The 21,679-nt window shown below is 44.6% G+C and overlaps 2 protein-coding genes across 7 annotated transcripts; both read left to right on the top strand.

Annotated features, from left to right (window-relative positions):
- Positions 1-293: 293 nt before the first annotated feature.
- On the top strand, positions 294-4,431 carry LOC109784770 (uncharacterized). Of its 3 annotated transcripts, none has more exons than XM_020343366.3 (9): positions 294-594; positions 1,804-2,113; positions 2,211-2,295; positions 2,395-2,436; positions 2,545-2,713; positions 3,165-3,217; positions 3,338-3,550; positions 3,777-3,823; positions 3,967-4,364. In XM_020343366.3, exons 2-9 carry the CDS (start codon positions 1,893-1,895, stop codon positions 4,019-4,021), a joined length of 885 nt encoding a protein of 294 aa, XP_020198955.1. In that variant the 5' UTR covers positions 294-594; positions 1,804-1,892; the 3' UTR covers positions 4,022-4,364. The 3 variants fall into 3 exon arrangements, with proteins under 3 accessions (XP_020198955.1, XP_020198957.1, XP_073352963.1); XM_020343368.3 differs by having other exon boundaries at positions 3,443-3,550; positions 3,967-4,282; XM_073496862.1 differs by lacking the exon at positions 294-594 and having other exon boundaries at positions 1,806-2,113; positions 3,967-4,431.
- A 4,279-nt stretch (positions 4,432-8,710) lies between these two features.
- LOC109784771 (uncharacterized) lies at positions 8,711-21,149 on the top strand. Of its 4 annotated transcripts, none has more exons than XM_045227919.2 (9): positions 8,711-8,965; positions 13,292-13,357; positions 13,473-15,725; positions 15,816-15,934; positions 16,521-18,179; positions 18,362-18,410; positions 18,500-18,738; positions 18,851-18,955; positions 20,235-21,149. In XM_045227919.2, the coding sequence occupies exons 3-9, from the start codon at positions 13,518-13,520 to the stop codon at positions 20,461-20,463; spliced, it is 4,608 nt and encodes a 1,535-aa protein (XP_045083854.1). In that variant the 5' UTR covers positions 8,711-8,965; positions 13,292-13,357; positions 13,473-13,517; the 3' UTR covers positions 20,464-21,149. The 4 variants fall into 4 exon arrangements, with proteins under 4 accessions (XP_045083854.1, XP_045083853.1, XP_020198958.1 ...); XM_045227918.2 differs by having other exon boundaries at positions 13,292-13,377; XM_020343369.4 differs by lacking the exon at positions 8,711-8,965 and adding an exon at positions 11,092-11,360 and having other exon boundaries at positions 13,292-13,377.
- Positions 21,150-21,679: the final 530 nt, after the last annotated feature.

Genomic DNA, 21,679 nt, shown 5'->3' with positions numbered 1-21,679 from the left:
TGACTTTTATTGATTATTGTTTCGGTTTACAGGAATGACAAAGGGATCATGGGGTTCTCCCAGCCACACATGGCGTCCCTGAACTAAAGAAGTAGAAAACTTTGCTAAAGCTTCAACCTAGTGACATTTGATCTACAAGGTGGACAGGGTGGGCCGTGGGATATTAGACCGGCCATATACCACAGGAAATTACAGATGGGCCTGAGAAAGAAAAGCCCAACAAACTCGTCCCGACCCGTCTAGCCCAACAAACAACGCACCTGATTCTCAAGATTGTCTCAAAAAAAAAACCTGATTCTCAAGGGGAAAAACACGCACCTAGGGGACACTGGGACAGACGCACCGAGCCCCTGCGCGTCCCCGACCTCGGCGGCTCGGCTCCCGATCTCGTTGGCTCGCTGCCTGTCTCGCCGGACGCCGTCGCTGTCTGCCTCCTCATCGCTAGACGCCCAGGAGCCGCCCCACCCGCCCAGCGCTCGGCGCCACTGCGCTTCCCTGACGCCTCTGCAAGCCGGCGCCGGCCGTCCAGTCCGCTCTCCGCCGATTCCGGCACTCGGCCGGCAGTAAGCCTTGAGCCCTGTTTGAGGACTTAAGGTAAGTTGTCCACTGTGGCACTGCCCATTCCCCAATTTCTGATTTAGGGTTTGCTCTTTGCTGTCTATTGCATCAAATCAGGTGGAAGAGTCAAGTCTATTGTTGCGTTAACTAAACAACCGGACTTGCTATCCAGTACATGAACGCACAGTCCTGTGAATACATACACATAATTTTGCTATCCACTACATGAACACCTGATTCAGTGACAAAATAATGATTTGTCTGATTGTTTGCCACTCTAACAATGCCACTCTTTACAAATTAACAATGCCACACAGTCTTTTTTGAACTTCTCAAGGTATGTATTATGTAGGCTTCTCCTATGCAAAATTGAGAATTTTAGTACTCCCTCCGTAAACTAATATAAGAGCGTTTAGAATACTAAAGTAGTGATCTAAATGCTCTTATATTAGTTTACAGAGGGAGTATGTCTGTAAGACCATATTGAGCTATTTCTATTTGCTATTGGTAAAGTAATTAGAACGTTGGCATGTCATATTTGTTGTCAAAAGAAAAGGATGGACCACCCTGCTCGTTAGGGCCCCTTTATTCAAAGTTGTTTGTGTGACAATGTACGAGACTTGACTCTGTGATTAAATTAGTAGGATGGAAAATTTTGATTATTGGCTAGCAGACAGGTTTGATTTTGACCTGCAGAAACTGAGATGCAGAGTTAAATACCATTCATTGAGATTTACTGACCCCATACAAGAAATGAGTGGAAAGATAATACAAAGAATGAGAATTAGAAGAAGATAATACAGTGATGGTCCTTCTTCTGAATTGTCCTTGTTGAGAGAGACTTGAGACAGTTTGATGGACCAAATGCATATATGAATGTTGTATCGTTTATGTTGGACCTTGCTGGACTTTCTTCTTTCGAATTTGTGAATTGTTGATCAGTGCATGCCTATATTATCTTGTAGTATATGGTAATGTATTGCTAGTTCTTTAGCAAAGGTCATGTCATATTTTTCTTGCACCGAGCCTTGATCGGCTTGCGAGCTTCACAAGCTTGGCCGGAGGCTTGGGCCTGGCTTGTTGTATCTTCGAGCCCTGAGCTTTCTGTCCAGCCCTAGTTGTGTTGTGATATTTGGAAATTTCAAACATGTTTAGTTAACTCTAATGTTGTGAGACTTGATTAAGCTATTCATATTGCTCTTCTGGTCAATTTCTTATTACTGTGTGATGTCGATTTTTTTGTAGGTGGCCCACTGGATTATTTGTTTCTAGCTCAGCCACTGCCTCAGAATAGTTTAGGACCTGAGAAGTCCTTTACTCCATTAGGCAAAACAATGGAGTACTGTGCAGCCACCCCTGTTCGCCGCCCTGCCGACCCCTCTTCCCCATCCCCAACCCCATCTCCCTTATCTCTGCGCCAGTGGCGCCCAGCGGCGCAGCGCAACCTGCGCAACCAGTGGTCGCGCCTGCTTGCCGCCAAGACCCAGTGGCTGGACGCCGCCGCCAGCGGCCGCTCCCATGCTGCCACACTCGTCAACGCCTACCTCTCCCGCAGGTTGTCCCCTCTCTGGCTCTGTGTTTCGGCGACGCTTGAGTTTTTGAGATTTTATTAACTAGTTACTGACCGCGCCTTGGGCTTGTCATTTTGCCAGTTACATGCCAGGGATGGATTTGGGGGTGCTCAAGGACATGCCCAGGATCCGCGACAGGGCGAGCGCCAAATTGGCCCACAAGGAGGTAGCTATGCTGTCGCCAGGAACTCAGCCAATCCTCCTCAGCAACATGGTTTAATTTTCTTGTTCATCCCCTCATTTTCATGTCCCTTGCTTGGTTCAGGTGCAATGCCGCGAGATGCTTCTATCAGCCTACAAGGAGATGGTAATGCTTCATACAAAGCCCATGCTTGTTCATGTCATTTTAGTCGGGACCCTGTAAGCCATTAATGGTTGTTTGACTTTTGGTGCTCTTCCTATTTCCTGGTAATAGGTCTGTGCCATGTCCGACTTGGTTAAAGCTTCTCTTGCCATGCGGTGTTTCTCCAAAGTATCTTCTGGTAGCCCACTAGTCCGATTTACTGACCGCCAGGATGATTTGAATGATTTAGGGGATGGTGGAGGAGCTCCAGTACACAGATGGGTCTCCATGTTAGAATTTGGTGGGTTACTCGCATTTTTTTAATGCAAAACTGGATTAAGTTCCGCAATCTTTATTTCCCCTTCCTACTTGACATTACTTGCTTTTAAGAGATTCAGAAATTTTTGTTCTGAAATACGTACTAGGATTCGGATAGACAGATGAACTTTCTTTTCATTTGTGTTTGGCATGACAGAAATGCATTCCTCGAATCAATTTTGTATAGTTTGGGAAATAGCTCCAACTTAGTCAGAAAGTCAAGTGAATTTTATGTAGTTAGTAAATAATTTGCAAGTTATTCAGTGTAGCACTGCCACATTAGATCAAGTTGACTGAATAAATACCTAGTTTCTTATATCCAAAGTGATCTGTCCATAATTTCTTTCTAAAATAGCTACTCAAGATCAGATCTTCCTGATCCAGCAAGATACGGCTAATATATTGATTTGTTCTTATTCGTGAATTGATCTCAGAAAACCTCGCCAAAGAGCTTGTTGAGATGTTTGTTTCAGAGCTACAATTGAAGGTATGTCGTCACACAATTCTGCCATGTTTTAGTTTGTGCACTTAGAAATCGCCTTTTTACATCCCTGTTTCTCCTGAACTTTGTGAAAATTCCTGACAGTGGAAATCATTTTGAATGTAGAGGCTGATTGTCTTGGACCTCCTGTCAATTAACTTAAAAGAAGGTGTAGATCCTTCATTAGAATGGTCAGATGAGTTATATGACGGGGAATTCAACGAATTTCAGAGTATTGGCCTGGGGTCTGGAGACAGCTTCCCACTACCTGAGAATTGGAAGGCTGATGTCTTACAGGCACGGCGACCTGGACATACTCCATCCCATGAGGTTTTACAGGTGTTGATCCAATTTTTGCAATAGTGTTGCATTTATTCCCTTAGAAATCAACTGTCTCTGTCCTGATGTTTAGATCTTTAATTGTTTGTTTGGTAGACATAGCATTACGTTGGCTCATGTAAATAAGGGATGAGAGCGCCATCTTTGGATTACATCAAATGTGTTATGCTCATTGCAGCATGCTTTCTAACAAGGGTTCTGTCTTTTCAATTATTATTTTATACAGGTTTATTTAACCTCCTGGCTTGCTAACGTGAACATCAAGACGAATAGGTAATTACTTCATCTGCTTTAGCTTTGGGATTTTACAAACTATAAGGATACCTGAATGTTCACCTTGAATTTCGAAATTAAGCTGTGTATCGTATTGTTTTGGTGAAACTGTGATAGTATTGATCTCTTGAGTTTATTTTCAGAATTGACGAAATATTTGAGCTTGTTGGGGAAGAGATGCAAATCAAATTGCGTTGAAGATTTTGATGCATAGAGTTCGAGCAAGAACTATTCGGGAATGACCCATCTTCCCTTTCAGGGGTTCTTTTTCCTTAGCAGCCTAGGCCAATTAGCTTGTGTGATCTGCCCCAAGAAAGAGGGCTCGTCTAATCTTTCTCAAATCTATTACTGATATTCTTGAGTTGTCTGCTGGTAGTATTAAAGATTTTCTAAGTTTTCGTCCAAAAAAAAGGATCTTCTAAGTTGGTCAAGCAAAGAAAGGTTGACACCACAAGAAAACCATCTTATTTGCACATGGGTCTGAGGACATTTGATTAGCCCAGCCATGTGTAATCATTAAGCCTGTCGTCTCTGGCCATCATTTCTCGGAACGTTGGTCTAGATGCTGTACAGTATTCGATCTTGGCTTATTCCATCTTACACTTAAATCTGCTGGTTTTAGAACATGGACGAAATCTGTTGTTTATAAGATGTACAGTATGTATGGTGCTGTCTGTCAGGATGAAGGTTTGCTGCCTTTTGGTGCATGGATGGTACAACGCAGCAGGAGGAGCCCAACTTATTAGCAACTTGTATCATTAACATAGCATGATTGGTTGGAAGGAGGACCCCAACCCAAAGCTCTTTTAAAACTTGGGCAACGTAGTACTACGTGCCGTTGCCGTGCCATGGACAAACGAGACAATCCAGGTGCTTTGTCTGCTGCATGCCGTTGCCCTGTTCCATTCCACTCTACTCCATTTAAAGATGGAGATAGTAGAAAAAGAAGCTGAATGTCCACATGATCACGTCCCTGTTCCCGGGCGGGACACTGGTCAACCATGTGGCTCCTGACCTGCAGTGTCTCTCTGAATTAAAACCAAGGGACCTTTTGGCTCCTCCTGTTTGTGACAGGCCACTGCTCCAGTCCAGTGTCTTTCCTCCGTTTCTTTTCTCCTGGGATCACATGACCGCCCACGTCAGCCAAATGGACAGACAGCCGTGGCACGGCGTCCAGTCCGGCCCGGCATGGGGGGGGGGGGCGGGGGGCACATTATTCTGTTCCGTGGCCGTGGGAGAATGATGCCATGCCGGACGCGGCGGGCAGCAGCTGCTGCATCGTGCGATCCGTGTCACGAGCGAGCTGGTCAATCCAATCGGGCCGCGTGAGTACTAATCAATCAATGCCCTGTGACTGTGAGAAAGAAAGAGGATGTCGCTGGTTCCTTTGTCTCCACTTGGGGATCTGTCCGGCTCCTCTCCTGGCCCTTTCCGATGTTCTTTTCGAGGACGACCAAGTTGTTGTTATACTTATAAATATAGTACTAGTCCACTCGATCGATATCGCATCAGGTCCAGCCACGGGTGCACCGGCACTTGCATCTGCCTCTGCCTGGCAGTGTCGTTGTCCAGGTGCCATGTCTGTCCTGGTCCTGGTCGTCGTCATCATCGGAAAGTGCGGCGCGCACGCACGCACGGACGCGTACGGGGGACGGGAATCCGGCCCTTGTTTATGGGGGAAAGGAAAGGAAAGTCACAGTTGCAGTTGCGTTGCAGGGTGTCCATGTCACCTTGAAAAGAGCCGGCCAACTCAAGTCAACCTCAGGCCAAGCTTAGCCGGACGTGTGTTTGGTTTTAATTCTAGACTAGAGGAGAAAGAGAGACCAGAAAGAAAGGAGGTTCCCATCCATCCCACAAAAGGCTGGGATTATTTGATCCTCTCACTCTCGCTCGAGCTCAGTGAATAAGTGAGTGAGTGAGTGACGCAAAGTACAAAAAGGGCGCGCTCATGATGTGACCAGATCAAACGGCCCTCCCACTTTTGCTTGCATTTATATAACGCACGCACGCACGCAGAAAGGAAGGCATCAGCATTCGGCAGTTCTGACCAGTAGCGTGGCAGTTCCGGATTTCCACATGGATGGAAAGGTTGTTCGATCGCTTTACCTTATCCGTCCAAGAAGCTTGGAGGAAGCAAGCAAGCCTGTGATTGGCCATTCAGCTGATCCAGCCGGTGCATGCATGTGACGTTGCTACCACCACCACGTCTGCCGGCCAGTCTGACCCGACCTTACGAATGCTGCTGACTCGCAGGCGGGCAGCCGACACCAGTGGGCACTGCTGGCCGGATAGGGCAACGAACAAGTCACGGTCTGTGTGTCGACCGATGCCGCCTTCCATCCAATGTGCGCTGTGCACCTGTGAGGGACCCTGTGCTTGCGACTGCAACGGCTGATTGTCCTGTGCTGGCCCTGCTCCTGCTCGGGTCGCAATTAAGCAAGCAGGGCCTGCCATGTCCTGCCCGCATCACCATCACCATCAGCATCGCCACCATGTCCTGTAGCAACTGACTCACTGGTCACTGCTGACCGACTGACCCAACCCAGTGCTTCTGATTCTGATGCTGCTTGGGCATACGTGGACTGGCCAGCAGTGGCAGTGGCAGGGAATGTTCCAACGGCCCCGACGGGTACTGCTGCTCCACTAGGATAGCGCAGTCCCCAACTCCCGATGGCATGTGACGGTACTACTCCTACGTGCGTGTGTATGTCTGTGCGTGTGATGTTTGATGACGAGATGGAAAGGGCAGTGTACTTTATAGTGAGGTGTGCCCACCGGGAACAGCATGTGCGTGTAGCAGGAGGAATGGAATGGAATGGATGATGAGCGTGTCATCATAATAACTCCTCCTGTTGGCGGCTTCTTTAACAGACCAGACCGTGTACACGGACGGCTTCACGCCCTTCTGTTAAGGCATCGGCACTTCAACTTTGGATGAGGGTGGGGACTAGGCTGCAGCAATGTGGTGAGCGATGGCCATGGTGTGTAGGTTACGTATGTTTGATGCATGTCCCCAGATGAAACTTATCAAGCCATTTTTTGGGGTCCAACTAACATCACGGGAGTATTCATCATTTATTTTTTATATAGGTGTCTTGTGTTACATATACTACCTAGGATGCTTTCAATGACGTTGCCGGGATCGGGCCAAACACTAGCTACTGCGCTAATGCAGTGTTAAAATCGCTACAGTAAATGAAGCAATCTAGCCTCACGACCCAGGTCACGGCTCGGGCCGCCTTGGGCTCGGCTACGCCCCTCAGTGCTTCGGCGGTGGCAATTGGGACACTCAATCTTTCTGGTTGTCTTTCTTAATGCTTTTGTTGGATCCCTTTGCACACTAGTCATGATCCAACGAAAGCATTGAGAAAATCCTCTTGTGGTTACCATGAGTTCAACAATATGGAATACTAGAAATAATCCATATATGTTTTGAGATCAAGTGGATTTGTCGCCAGCTGAATTGATATGTTAGGCTTGCGCCTTTCCAAGATAGTGGGTGAGAATGCATAAATCTGACGTGGACAAATTGTTGCATGTTGGGCCTGAAATCCTGCATAAGGGGGTGCTTCCCGAAGATCGTGGATGGCATGGAAGACTGCGAATCCGGGATGGTGAAGTTGGTGATCATGACATGGAGGATTCAAAAATGTTGAGGTGGACTACTTGGTTCTCAATCCCGTCAGTAGTTTATCTGTTGGTGCATACTCGCCTTAATTAGGTGTTATAACATTCTCTTCTTATTCTATCACTATGTCTTTTATGTCTGGTGTTGGACTCGAACTTCCGTCGTTCTGTTATTGATGGTCAGTAGTGTAACCACACAACATCATGCCGCGTAGAAAAACAATATAGAGCAGAGTGTTGCTTTTAACTACGTTTTCACTATGTGGAATGATCAATATCCAGGTATCCATATTCTTGTCCTAGTTGGGGGGAAATCTGTCGTCCCTTCTAACATAAAACTTGATAAAACTCTATCACGCCTAAATTTGTATCCACGTGTAAAGATAATGTAAGGGTGATATTCTTCTTATTAACGTGTGCGAAGATGGACAACATGACACTTACCTGTGTTCGGTATGCAAGTTCGATGGAAGATTTGTTATGGTGGAATTCTTTGGAAATGCACTACAACCATAGGCCACAAAATTATTCCATGTGTTTCCAAGACAATAGTTACGGCCTTCCCATTTATCTGCTCTAGATAAACACTTGTTCTTTCCTTACTTTGAAGCACATGTTAAACATTCAACATTTAAGTACACATATACATAACTCGTTAGACACAACTAAATCTTGCAAATGCAAATGGAGCTAACTTATTTACTATGCTTATACCAAGTGGTTTACCTAGTTGATTTGCCCTTGGTATGCATATGTAACTGTAAGATACAATATGATGTATATGCCTTTTTTGCAAGTAACGTCATGTATACACTCTTGATTAAGGTAATACAACATACATCATCTATATGTGGTTAAAGAGCGGAATACTTCAGCCATGAAAAATGCTAAAAATGACACCTAATGATAATGCAGGCACACGTGAGATATGTATGTTACCAAAACGACAACACACCAACTATCTCCAACCCTTGCAACCACAAGAACGACAATACATCATTTATGGCCAGCCTAGACCTCGACGAAAACGACAATACAAAAGTATAGCACTTATGGACACACACTAGATGGTGCCTCACACTCCAGCTACAAAGCGCATACCTCGTATGACACTTGGTGGATCATGGGGAAAATGCATCTAAAACATTAAAAACATATACACCATGGCCATACCACGTCTCCACCTAAAGTAAATATATCGAACCATCGTCTCACAACTCAACCCACCCTCAACATAATACCCGTCTCCGCCTCCCCCATCCCCATCAATATAAATTGAGGACCAGGGCGCAAGATAGGTCTTGCCTTGTGTTGTACCCCTCTACCTTGGTTCCGCGGCGGCGTGGTTAGGCGGCGAGGAAGATAGGGCTAGGCGGCTCATCTGGGACAAAAGGTGAGGGCTCGCCCTTACGAATCCGATAGCGAATTGGGCAAGGAAGAGAAGAGGAGGCGGGCTGGGAGTTCTGGCAGCAAGTCCATGCCCTTCTTCTTGAACGGATTTCTCGCGATCCCAAGGTATAAAATCCAGATCTATGTTTTGGGGGTGGAGATCCAGATCTATTTTCTGGGGGTGGAGATCCAGTTCTATTTGATCTTAACGGGATAGACCTCACTAGATGGTAATCTTAAAGTGTCCGATTTACCTTCTTTTGTAACGAGTTTCATGTCAATTTTCACGCCCGCGACTTGTTGTTAGGATAACATATGTGCTGATAGTTGTGTGCTGATAGTTGTACATATAGCCCGCTAAAATCATGAATTGCGCTGGTAAAACCCCCCGTGGATTACTACTTCTATGGTGTGCCTTAGCTGTAGTATCATGAACCGAGGGATGTCCTCCTTGTCTTGGCGGTTGATTTCAATTCACGCATGTCTTTCTTGTGTAGTTAACTTCTTGGGTTTATGATTGATTACCATGACTGAATAATAACAGTTGCGTGAACAACTAACCCCTTCCCTTTTTTCTTTAATAAAAACTAGGTAAAACCAATTTTGTTATACACTGTGTTTGTTGTGTCAATCAATGTGCTCATTATGTTGCACTTTGTATGACATTAGTGAATTTACTTGTTAAAAAACTCGTTGAACTAAAAATAAACCTTTTATTTGTTCATGACATGGACGTTTGATTTAAGCAGTGGCGTAGTCATAGTTTTCATATACTCTTCATTCACGTAATACTTCATACATTGTAGATCATTGTATTATAGCTTTTATTTCGGCCTTGCTTCATATGAAAATGAGAGGAGAAATATGCTAGTGTGGTGGGACACAACATATAAGATACTTTTGTCATCAACTTCTACTGTTGCGTGTAGGAACAAAAGGTGAAAGAGATGTTTTTTCCTATGCGCCAATATATAAAGGGATATGGTGAGCACATAAACATGAAATATATAAGAATGCTATAATTTGTTTGTCGTACTTAAGGTTGGAAGGGCACCTTGCTTTACATTCTTGCAAACTTTTCAGGGGTCATGACACTTGCTTCATGAGAGTATGACACTACACATATATATGTTGTGCAGAAAGTAGCAATGCTTCTGAACACCCATTTCATCGTCAAATTTTCTAGTGCAACATCTTCTATAGATTTATGTGTGTGGTGGTACATATTATGAGATGTCATGTTATTATTGACATCCCATTGAAGTCACGTGGTTATGGAATTAGTAACGGAGTTAGGATTTTTGTCTACAATATCTGCAATATGTGTGAAAACTATAAGAGGGTAACCTCATCACCTGTTCAATGGCTCATTTAGTTAATCCTATCCCCTTGTTTGGGTCAGCGGGATTAACCCCAAGCCGCCCACTTTGTGTAGCGCCTTCGTTCATATCTGCCCGGTTCTAATCCCGATTCAGTCCTTCAGGCCACCCATTTGCCTGGGGTTTAAATCATCTTCTTCCAGCACATAAAAAAATTCTTAGACATTAACGGGGGTGCGAGAGTGAAGATCATTCAACCTGTGCAGAGATGCGACCCCCTGGAAGATTGAATCCCAACTGAATCAAATGAATGAGGCCTAAAAGAGGTCATGACAAGCTATATGGTCTCAGTGACACAAAATTCGCTCTACCCAACTCAACCAATATTCTTTTAACTCCTTTGCCTAAAACCAATGTGATCAGTTCACTCTCTTACAACACACCCAGATATATTCTACCTCTGTATCAAAATATAAGACGTTAATGCAAAAACGTCTTATATTCTGGTACAGAGGGAGTATATCTTTTATCCTAGGGATTATAGCATTCCTATTGTGTTACCTTGGGCAAAATAGCCAACCACACTTACTTTGAGCGGTTAAAAATCAGCTTAAAAACGGCTTGATTATCCCACCCTACCCACACTTGCTTTCTTGAGCGGTAAAAAAGGGTTTACCCTTGGCACTCACCGCTTTCCTTTCTCCGCGGGGGGGCTCGCATCCCCGTAGCGGCCTTTCCTCCTTTTCTTTCCCACCCGCACCACGCGGCTGTCCTTTTCCTCCCCTAACGCCGTTACCCGCCCCCGTCCCGGATCCGACGGCTCCGAGCCCCGCCCGCCGCCAGCCGACGGCCCCGATGCCCCCTCCCCGCCCCCCCGGGCCCACCGCCGGGCGCCTTCGTTGAAAACTTCGCAGGGCCAGTATACCACGCTTTATCTTCGCCCGTCCGTCGCGAGCGAGCTAGAGAGAGAGAGAGCTGCTGCCCGATACTACTCCCAGCTCCGCCTCCCCCCCTCCACCCTCCCCGCTTCTCTCTCCTCGGCGCCGCGGAGCTCCAAACCCTCGCCATTTGGCCGCGCCGAACCCTAACCCTAGCCCGCCGGCCGCTCCCCCGCGGAGCACCCCCCCGCGCCGCGGCCCGGGGCCGACGGGCGCGCCGATCCGATCCGCCCGCACGCACGCCCGGCCGCCGCGCCGATCGAGGTAGGTCTCGCACGAATCGGCCCGGAATTCGCGGCCCTCCGCTGGCTGCTCGCTCGTCCGGCGCGCGTGAATCGGGCGGTCCCTGTCGTCGCTGGAGCTGGGGGAATTATTTTCGGGTGGGGGAGTTTTAGGGTTTTTTCCATCTCTCTCGGGGGATCTGCGCCGGTGGGGCAACTGGGAGCTCCCCGGCGGTCGATCTCGGGGGCGCGTGGCCTCCCGCGCTCGATAGGCTGCTGGTTTTTGGGGCGCGTGGTGGGTAATTTGCGCGTGACGGCCCGGGGTTTGGGTCGATTCGAGCTTGAGCTTGAGCTCAGCTCACCTCAGCTCGTGCTCGTAGTCGACCGTTGGTTGGAGCTTAGCTTGAGCTGCCCTCTGCTCAGTGCCCCGGGATTCGGGCGTCTGCTAGTGGGCAGGGAGACGTGGGGGGATTTGGGGATCCTCCAGCAGATGCGCGACGCTTGGTTTCTGCTGTTCCCTTCATTTTTTTTGTCGTGGACCTACTTTTCTCTGGCTCCCTCTGAGCTCCGAGCTTAGATTGGCTGCGGCAGCGTCCGGGTGGATCCCCTCTTGTCTCTTTTGCATTTTTGAAGATTTGTTCAGCTGTACCCCTCTTCGGAAGGTGTGTATGTGGGAGAAAGATGTGATTTTTAGGCTTTAGCGAGGAGATGGGAGTGATTCTTGTGCTAGCATCGAAACATTGTAGCTTCATTTTGTCTTAGTTTGCTTGATTTGCTCCCCGTATGAGGGGCATGAGGCGTCTGGCGTGAGATTTGGCTGCCCGTTGATTGTAACAAGATGATGTTGTCTTTGTCCTAGTGTTTGTCATTAGAGATTGTAGTGCTGTGTTAGTGTTTCGGTTTTGGATAATGCTAGTGTTCCGTGCGAGGTGAAGATGTGGTTTTGCCTGTGCTAGTTAAGAGTATTTCTTGCCAGACACTCATGATTTAACCCTGCTTTTAGTGGCCGGACATCTAGATAGCCAACTCAAGTAGGATAATTGCTACTTCTTCCTGAGTAGTTTTGAACCTTTATCTCTTGCATTGTGCTAATTGGCTTCACTTGCCACCCACAAGCTAACAAAAGTGCAACAAGTTCACAGTTCAAACTTAAATTGCACCTCCGTCTATTTCAAAACTGTTCTTTTCTGGCATGGGCGCACACTTGAGGTTGTGGATGCCCATATTTAAGCCACCCGCACTAATTAATCAACCATGCTTCTTAGGGCTCCCAATTCGTTAGCTCTTAACGCGTTATCATAGGTAGTGGACTTTTTTAGAGATAATCACCACAATGCATTGCATATTACATTTAATTGGTTTAGGACCATGCTTGCATCTCAACCTTGTTTCCTAATTGTGGAGAGAAGGGAATGATTTTGTCCGATATCATGCTCCACTGGCCTATTGGCCTCCGGAGTAAAAACTAGGGAGATAAGCCACACTGGATCAGAGCATTGAGTACACCGCATAGGGAAACGAGCTAAGAGGCGTATCTCCACTAACATACAACTTCCCCCTCTCTCTTCTTTAAATAAAGTGCCACCTCAGCATTTTGTCTGATATTGTGCTAAGAGACAAGCATTCGGAGTACCCTTAATTCTAATGCATGTACACCAGTTGTTTTCAGTTGCAGCTTTAGAGACCTGAAAGGATAATCTTGATTAGTTTTCTTATCGCTGTTAAAACATGTTTATGGCTTTAATTTGAATAAGTTCCAAACCCCACAATAGATATGGTTGGCCAAGGTAGTTGGCATATGCACCATTACTTTGCATGCTTTTGATGCTGAAGAATTTTCCTCAGTAGGCTTAAAATGTTGTCCTTGCGAATCATGAATGCGTGTCCTTGTGGAATATACTGAACTAGTACCGATTCATTTACTGTAGAATCATTGAACAATGTTCTTATGTAAACGTTCTTCAAAATGGGCAGGCTACAGATAAATAGAAGGGACATCTACAGATTCGTTTAGCCTGAGTAAATTCTTGTCAGTCCAGGGTGAGCCTTCTTTGGATGCTGTAAGTTCAGTGGAATCATATTCATCATACTAGCAGGCAGTCATATCTGTTCGTATTGTCATTTGATATGAAACTTTGGGATTTGCCAACTGCAGACAGTTCACGCTTTCACGGGCATTAGACCCGTAGGGACTTCGGAAATGTCACAGTTTCACCACACACAGCATGGGGGTGATGGTGATTTTCAGATGTGGCAACAACAGATGATGTACAAGCAATTGCAGGAGTTCCAGAGACAGCAAAATGCCCAGCAGATTGATCATGGAGCCAGAATGCAACCCTCTTTTGGACAGTTTCAAGCTCCAGCAAGAGCAGCGCCTGCTGATCAATTGCCGGTGATAACAAATGAAATGCCAAACAATGAGGCCACGGCTTATGCGTGGCCACAGAATTTTGCTAGTGGTGACCCAAGGTTGCCAAGCAACTCACAAATGGTGAATACAGGTAGTAACACAAACTGGGAGCAGTATGGTGGTGCTCCTGCCATGGGCAATTTCATGAATGGTTCGGTATTTCCAAATACTCAAAGTCAACCGATGCGACCAATGGGGTTAGCTACACAGCAAATGAACCAGTCCTTCTATCAAATACCTGCTACCAGCAGAGGCGGGTCTGTTAACCAGTACCCCCAGTTCTTAGGGATCCCTGCTGATCTCCAGAATGCAATGACAAGGGCAAGTACTCATCAGCCTGAAAAGGTATCAAGGCCATTTAGCTCGTTAATGGATGAACCTAGTCCGCAGGAGAAAGGTGCCTCCAGTTCTATGCAGAATTTTCGAGGAAAGGGAGGCTTCTTAAGCAATAGTCCGTTACAAAGTCAAGGTGATAACAACAAGGCAGGCAGCCCTGTTCCAGTGAATCATCTGCGACATGGTTTTCAACTCCAAGATTTTCATGGTAGGTCAAACCAACCCCAAGCGGGCTTGCAAGAGAAATCAACAATGCAGGTAGCACCAGCAAGTGGTGGCGCTAGCCTTGACCCTACCGAGGAGAAGTTCTTGTTTGGGGATGATGAGGATAGCAACTGGGGAGCTTTGTTGAAGGGAGACAATGATCAGGGTAATTCTTTGGATAATGATAACTTTGGTGGTGCTTTGCCATCTCTACAGAGTGGGAGCTGGAGTGCCCTTATGCAGGAAACGTTACAGTCTTCAACCAGTAAAGATAATCCCAAGGAAGAATGGAGTGGCCTCAGCTTGCAGAAAACACAGACAGTTGCTAATAACTCAACTTTACCAGCTCGTGACCAGAGTAAGCTTGCTGCATTAAGCGCTGGACTACAGAATGCACGACCCTCGTCAGCATCTAGCTATGGTGATGGAACAATGAATAATCCAGATTTTACCAGTTTTCAGCATGCTACAAGAAGTCCGTACGAGCAAAGAGACAAAACACCACATGAATCTCCTCGTGCTACTGTTACCAATCATCAGTCAACTGCAGAAGCCAATAATGGGTATATTCAGCAGAGCTTGAAGCAAAAGCAGTCTGATGAATATGGGAGACAAGAACAGGTGCATTTGTCAAATGGCAATTGGGCTCAGCAGAAATCTGAAACGCCAAGAAATAGCTCACACTCAACTGGTGCACCTTCAAGTACACATGGATTTTGGATGTCACAACAAAACACTGTTGATCACAATATCAACCAAGAGTCGAGCAATAGCCAGAATGACTGGAAAAGCAACAGCCCCCTTGGACAAGACATCAGCAGTACCCAAAATGTCTTTAATAGTGATGGAAACTTTTGGAAGTCAAGTGGAGGTAATGCAAATTCAGTCCGCAGGCTTCAGCAGATGAAGCCTGATATAAGCACTTCGCAAATGCAGAAGGACAGTTCTGATGGTAAAGGTGTTAGTATGATGGGCTCTAGCATGCCAACAATAAACCCGAATCAGCATCAGATGGTTATGGGTCGAACCGGTGAGCATGGTGGGATAAACCATAACATTGGAAGTAGGGGTACAGAAACCTCAGAATCTTTAAGAAGAAGTGCTGAGCCAAGACCAAATGACTGCAACCAGGAGTACCAAAATGCAATACATATGGAAAGGCCAGGAAACATTTTAAATCATGGGCAGCATGTGAACAGTGACCATGCTGCCAGGAGGCATCCTTTCTTTGCTGCAAAAGAATCCCAAAATTTGGGATCAGGTCAGCAAGCAGGGGGATCTTACATGTTGCAGAATCATGCTATGGACAACACAGGGGTAAACATTAGGCATTCTCCGGGTAATCCAGTTACGAACAATCAGTTTCCGCCTCAGTCACTTCAGGGACAAAATAACCTGAAGCCACGATTTGTCACCAACTCCCAAGTTGCTGCCAATATGGCTTCAGTTAATGAGGTATGGATATCTTGCTTAAACAAGCTTTATTATTCACACATTTTTGTTCTCTTGTAATATTACTTATGAAGCTACTTTCTTAATTTTTAGAAAATGCTGGTGGGGGATGAACACTTTAAATCTCGACATGGTGTCACTAACAGTTCCAGTGCATCACCCTTTGGAGTATCTGATGCCGGTCTGTCTCAGAATAGAGCAGTTCAGAACAGGTACTTCCTCCTTTTCATTTGTAACTACTAACTACTCTAACCAGGTTATTCCTGAGTAAATCCTAAATATCCCATCGTTGAAGTGTTAAAGCTTTACCTATGCAATTTATTTTGTGCTCTTGTTTCTCTCGGCTTGTCAGAATAATATCTGGTTAGTTTTGACAAGGTATGACTACCACTAACGAAGAAGGCCCACATCTACGCTACCAATAACAGTATAATTTTTCCAAATAGTATCAGAATTGTAGGATCATATCAGTATTGCAGAATCATATATGTATTGAAATGGTCTGGAGAGTCGTTATAGTATTGAAATGGTCTGGAGAGTCGTTATAGTATTGAAATGGTCTGGAGAATCGTGATTGTACTGAAATGGTCTGGTAGGATAAGGGTATCGTAAGATTCTAAGATACATATCGGGACGCTGACAACAATGCTTTGATCTATTACAGTAATAGTCAACATTTTTTGTACCACACGATATTATCTTTTGTCATGATTAGTCCTTCCAACAGTTTTTCATTAGCAAATTTATGCTTGTCGTTCTTTACGATAACTGACAAATATATATGTATGTTTAATGTAGTCAACATATGCTGCAACTTCTTCATAAGGTGGACAACACATCAGATAGCAATGCACTTACTGACATGGCCAACAGTCCTCTCGATAATGTTGCTAATACTCAGCAGCAACTTAATCAATCTTCTTTGCAAGGGTTTGGATTAAGACTAGCACCACCGTCCCAGCGACATCCAACTTCAGATCATTTATGGTCAAGTCACACTAATGCTGATGGCAAGCAACCTGAACACTCAGCAAGGGGAGAACATCAGGCCCAGCTACCTTCCACTGCCACCAATTATTTGTCACCTGCTCATCCAAGCTCGCAGCCAACACCATTTCATTCTTCGGAAATGGGTGGTACTGGACAGCCAGCTGCACATTTCCCCCAGTTAAATTCCGGGCAGCAATATCCTGTGCCAGACGCAAGATCAGGTTCTGTACCCACGCCTCAGCAAGACAGCACAGCAACAGTATTCAAGAACGTATGGACAAACATATCGGCGCAACGTCTAGCTGGTACCCAATCTAACAAGATTACACCCAATATTCTCCAGTCTATGATGTTTTCCAACAACCCCAACTTATGGGGTTCGCAAAAGGCAGACGACCAAGGACAGAAGGGTTCAACACCACCTGATGTAGCTACCAGTTCTGCCAATTCACATAATCAAGAGACAAAACAAGCTCTGGACAGTGATGCAGGGTTAGCCTCTTCTGAGATGGCAAATTTTGATTCGACTGGATCTGCTGTACCCAGAGGGAATCAAACCCTGCAGAAGCATTCTTCAGATGGGAACTTTGCCATTCCTGCTTCATCCTTGGCACAATTGCGTCAGCAAGGTATCATGAACCCTAGGCAGGGAGAGAACCCTGCAGCTAACTTTCAGGTTATGAATACTTCTCACAACACTGGTACCAATACGAGTGGCATTGGGTTACATGGAAACCCAACACCTTCAAACCTCCAACAGACAAATTTTGCTCTTCTGCATCAAATGCAAGCAATGGGTCATGTGGATGTTGATCCAGGCAATAAAACTGGAAAGATGCTTAAACCAAATGAGATTAGTTCTGATGCGTCACAAGTTGACTGGAAGTCTGCTCAGAGGTTTGCACATGGAGCCAATAACTCACTCAGGTCGTCCATAGATAACATTGGCAGTACTAGTGTCCAAGGGTCATTCCCTTCAGACATGAAAATGCTAAGCTTTGCTCCAAGGAACAATGAGGAGAGAAGTACAAGCATACCTTCTCAGATCCCTTCTAGGGAAGTTCTCTCTCATGGTATGGTCATGCGTAATGATCATCAAAGTCAAGTTCAGTCTCTTGGGACAAATGCATCATCCAATTTGATTGAAAGAAGTGAGAGACCTGGGATAAACCCTCAAATGGCACCCTCTTGGTTTGAACATTATGGGAACCAAAGAAATGGTCAGAATCATTCTGTGTTTAATGCTCAGAAGACCCCAACTCCACCATATAATGTTCCCAAAGCTTCTTGGTGCATGGAAAATAACTCTCTCGAGGATAGAGCTGATGCCGGCCAAGCTGCCAGGCCTTTGGTGCCTAATATGAAGACGGCTTTGGTGACAAGGCCAAAGAAGCGCAAATTTACAGAACGTGCTCTTGTTTCTTGGCATAAAATCAGTGAAGGCACTCAAAAGTTGAGAAAGACAAGGTGAATTTTCTCCCCTTGCAGGGCAGTAGTTTGCAGTAGTGTTGAAGCATATTTTCTGACCTCTTACTGTTACTGTCAGCACCAGTAGTTTATGTGACTTGCAGTTATTTATTTGTTGAGTTGTTTATCTTATGTTGCCTTGATGTTGCTAACAATTGTGACCATCTTCAATTGCTGGACAGCACGAATGAGATGGATTGGGCTTGGGCAGCTAATAGATTAATTAAGAAGGTTTGCACCGCTATACTATTTCAGCTACTTTAGGTCTTGCATATTGGTTCAAAGGGTTTTCATTTGACACCAGTTAAATTTCTTAACAGTCTGAGGATGATCCAGAAAGTCTGGAAGATGCCCCAGTAAATTATTTACCGCGCAAAAGGCTAATTATGACCACAAAGTTGATTCAGGAAGTTTTCCCTGCTATACCAGCAAGAGTTCTCAGAGCACAAGCTGTATCAGCTTATGAAAGTGCTACATACAATATCGCAATGTTCACTCTAGGAGATACATGCATCATCTCATCAGATAACTCTCGCGCTCTTGCAGATAATGAAAATAAGTAAGTCTTTGTAAACTGATCTTTTTTTCTTATTCTCTTGGGGTCATGAAAGTAAAATTTACTTTTATAACCTCATTGCTGTAAGGCTAATTATTACACTGTCATTGATCAGCCCATCTGAACAAAGAACAAGTGCCAAGCAAATGGAAGACAAGTTATCAAAGGTTGTGGAAGTCTTTGTTGGAAGAATCAAGAAAATGGAAAACGACTATCTGAGGTACGAGCACCCTCCATCCCCACCCCGCCCACACACATTGCTTATTGGCTAGCTAGTTTAAAAAACAACATTGCTGTTTTCCATTTATTTATGGGCTCCTGTGTGGTGTGTGCGTGTGCATACAAGAATATCTAACATAATTTGGTAGAACATCTGAGCATGTTAGAATATTTGTACATGTAAATAGTTGTGTAGTAAAAATAATTGTATGCACTCTGCTAGAAAGATAAAAGATTGCCAGAAGGGAAACATTTGGGGCCTTCTGGACAGCTAGATGCACCAGTCAATTTTGAGGGGCTTATGAGATGTTAGCCGGCTTGGTTCTTCCTTTCTTTTACTTATTTTTGCTAAGATCTTAACTTCCTTCTGGACAGTTATATTGTGTTTTCATGTGAAAAATAATAATGTTTGGCCACTTCATCATAACATTTTTTTTACCTGGGCTTGGCTGTTGATGATATATTTTAGTATCTCTAGGGCCCTAACTCTTTTTGACTTTGATCATATGGTAGGAATGAATGTTGATACGTTGAATCATAACAAAATGAACAGTGAGTATCAGTTTGATATTTTATTTATTCAAATAAAGTTACATTGTTTTCCTATTTTTCTCAAGAATTTGTTCTTCAACTTGCATGTTTCATATGCCTGGCAATAATCTACTCCCTCCGTTCCTAAATATAAGTCTTTGGAGAGATTCCACTATGGACCACATACGGAGCAAAATGAGTGAATCTATACTCTAAAATGCATCTATATACATCCGTATGTGGTCCATAGTAAAATATCTACAAATACTTATATTTAGGAACGGAGGGAGTAATAACCAACAGTTTACTACTCCCTCCGTCCTTTAAAGAGTGTACTTCCAACTTTGTTGGAGGGTCAAACTATTTTAAAGTTTGACCGAGTTTGTGCAAAAATATATCAATGTTTGTGAAACCAAATAGGTATAAGATGAAAATATATTTTATTATGAATCTAATGCTACTAATTTTATGGCATAAATATTTATGTATTATTGTATAATTACGGTCAAACATTAAAATGTTTGACTTTCCAACAAAGTTGGAAGTACACTCTTTAAAGGACGGAGGGAGTATGTACAAAGATTTCAGTTGCGTTGCATTTCTGAGAACATTAACTAGCATTTGTTGATCTTTAATTCCTTGTGCACTCTCACTCATGACACCAATTCCATTTTACTACTTTTTTGTTGACTTTTCTCTGTTTAATTGATGATAATTCTCTCAAAACACCGTTTTCCCTCCTGTTGCAGCTTGAGCAAGAGGGCTTCGATGCTAGATGTGCATCTGGAGTGCCAGGATTTGGAAAGGATTTCAATCGTAAATCGTCTGGGAAGATTCCATGGCCGGAACCATGCAGCTGGTGTCGAGGCCTCGTCTGGCTCACAAATGGTTTCTCGCAGAATTTTCCCGGATAGACATGTCATGTCTTTCTCCGTGCCAGGAAATCTTCCCGAAGAGGTGCACTGTTTGGCACTCTAGTGCATTGGATTGTCCCTTAACCTCTCCTCAGATCACCTCTGTGGCTACAAGTGTGATTTTCCAATGCTCCTTTTTCTCCTGCAAAGCATGGCGTTTATACAGAACGGTCAGATCCAGGGGTGGTTTGGAAATCCCAACCGTCGCACATGCCACAGAGACGCCAAGGGATGTGTCCAGCCGATCAAACTTAGTGCGGGCTGTTGTTATTTCTCCCTTGTATGAAGTATAGGTCCCTGTATATTGCGGAAAGTATGAAGGAAAAAGAAGCCGTGGGCCTCGCATCATTTTGCTGATGAAGGAAGGGTGTTAGCTTCACAATTCGTTAGGGAAGTCGATGCTTACTAGCTTTAGTACATCTAGTGGAAATTTCCGCTACTTGTCATCTTTTTATCCATGATGATGAAGAAAGAGTGTTGGCAGTTTAGAGGGGTGAATAATAACGAAAGCCTTGTCCTCTGGGTTCTTTTGTTCCTTTAGGAATGGGATGCAAATTGGCTAGCGGTGTCCAAGTCGAACTGACCTCTCCCCCTTTGTTGTTACTTGTTAGTCAGCAGTTGATTACTTGTGTTATGTAGTGCTGAGAGCAATTCATGGAATGAACAAAAACGCCGGGTGAAGCGCTTGTAAAATGTTGTAATCTTATATAAATCCCTGCGATGTTGAAAGCCCTAATGGGTTCTTGTAAATTTTAAAGTGCGATTATCACCGAAGCGGTTTTATCATGTTCTGAAGCAGAAGTTGGCGTGGAGAGGATGTCTGCAGCTACTATTAGATGTCTGAGGGTGCTGCTGATCCTATATTCGGCTTAATTGCTTTACATGTTTTGTAGTTTGGTTTTGGGATGGGTTTTTGCTGAACCAGGAGTAGGTCGTTCGAAGAGTACCTCACCTATCCTTCTCTTCTGTCCCTCAGGGACCGGCGATCAATCTCCTTTTGAAATGAAATCATATTCAGGTGGGGACTTCTCTCTCCTTATATTCGGGTGGGGATTTCTCTCTCATTTAAAGAAAAGGGGTAACGGGAATACAAGATCTTGATATAATGCACTGAGAAAGTAACTAAAGCAATTGCAAGTCTGGAACAAACTAGAAGGAAGAAAAGATCTAACCTGTCTACTTGACACAACCAACTTTCATTCCTAGCTAAAACGTCGAGCAATATTCCTGAAATAATCATCCAGTGACAATCCTCCACCACAAAGCCACAAACACAAGTC

This window comes from Aegilops tauschii, chromosome 4 (genome assembly GCF_002575655.3).
Source record: "Aegilops tauschii subsp. strangulata cultivar AL8/78 chromosome 4, Aet v6.0, whole genome shotgun sequence".
Lineage (NCBI taxonomy): Eukaryota > Viridiplantae > Streptophyta > Magnoliopsida > Poales > Poaceae > Aegilops > Aegilops tauschii.
The sequence above is the reverse complement of the archived record's forward strand: the minus strand, read 5'-3'. Positions and strand labels throughout refer to the sequence as shown.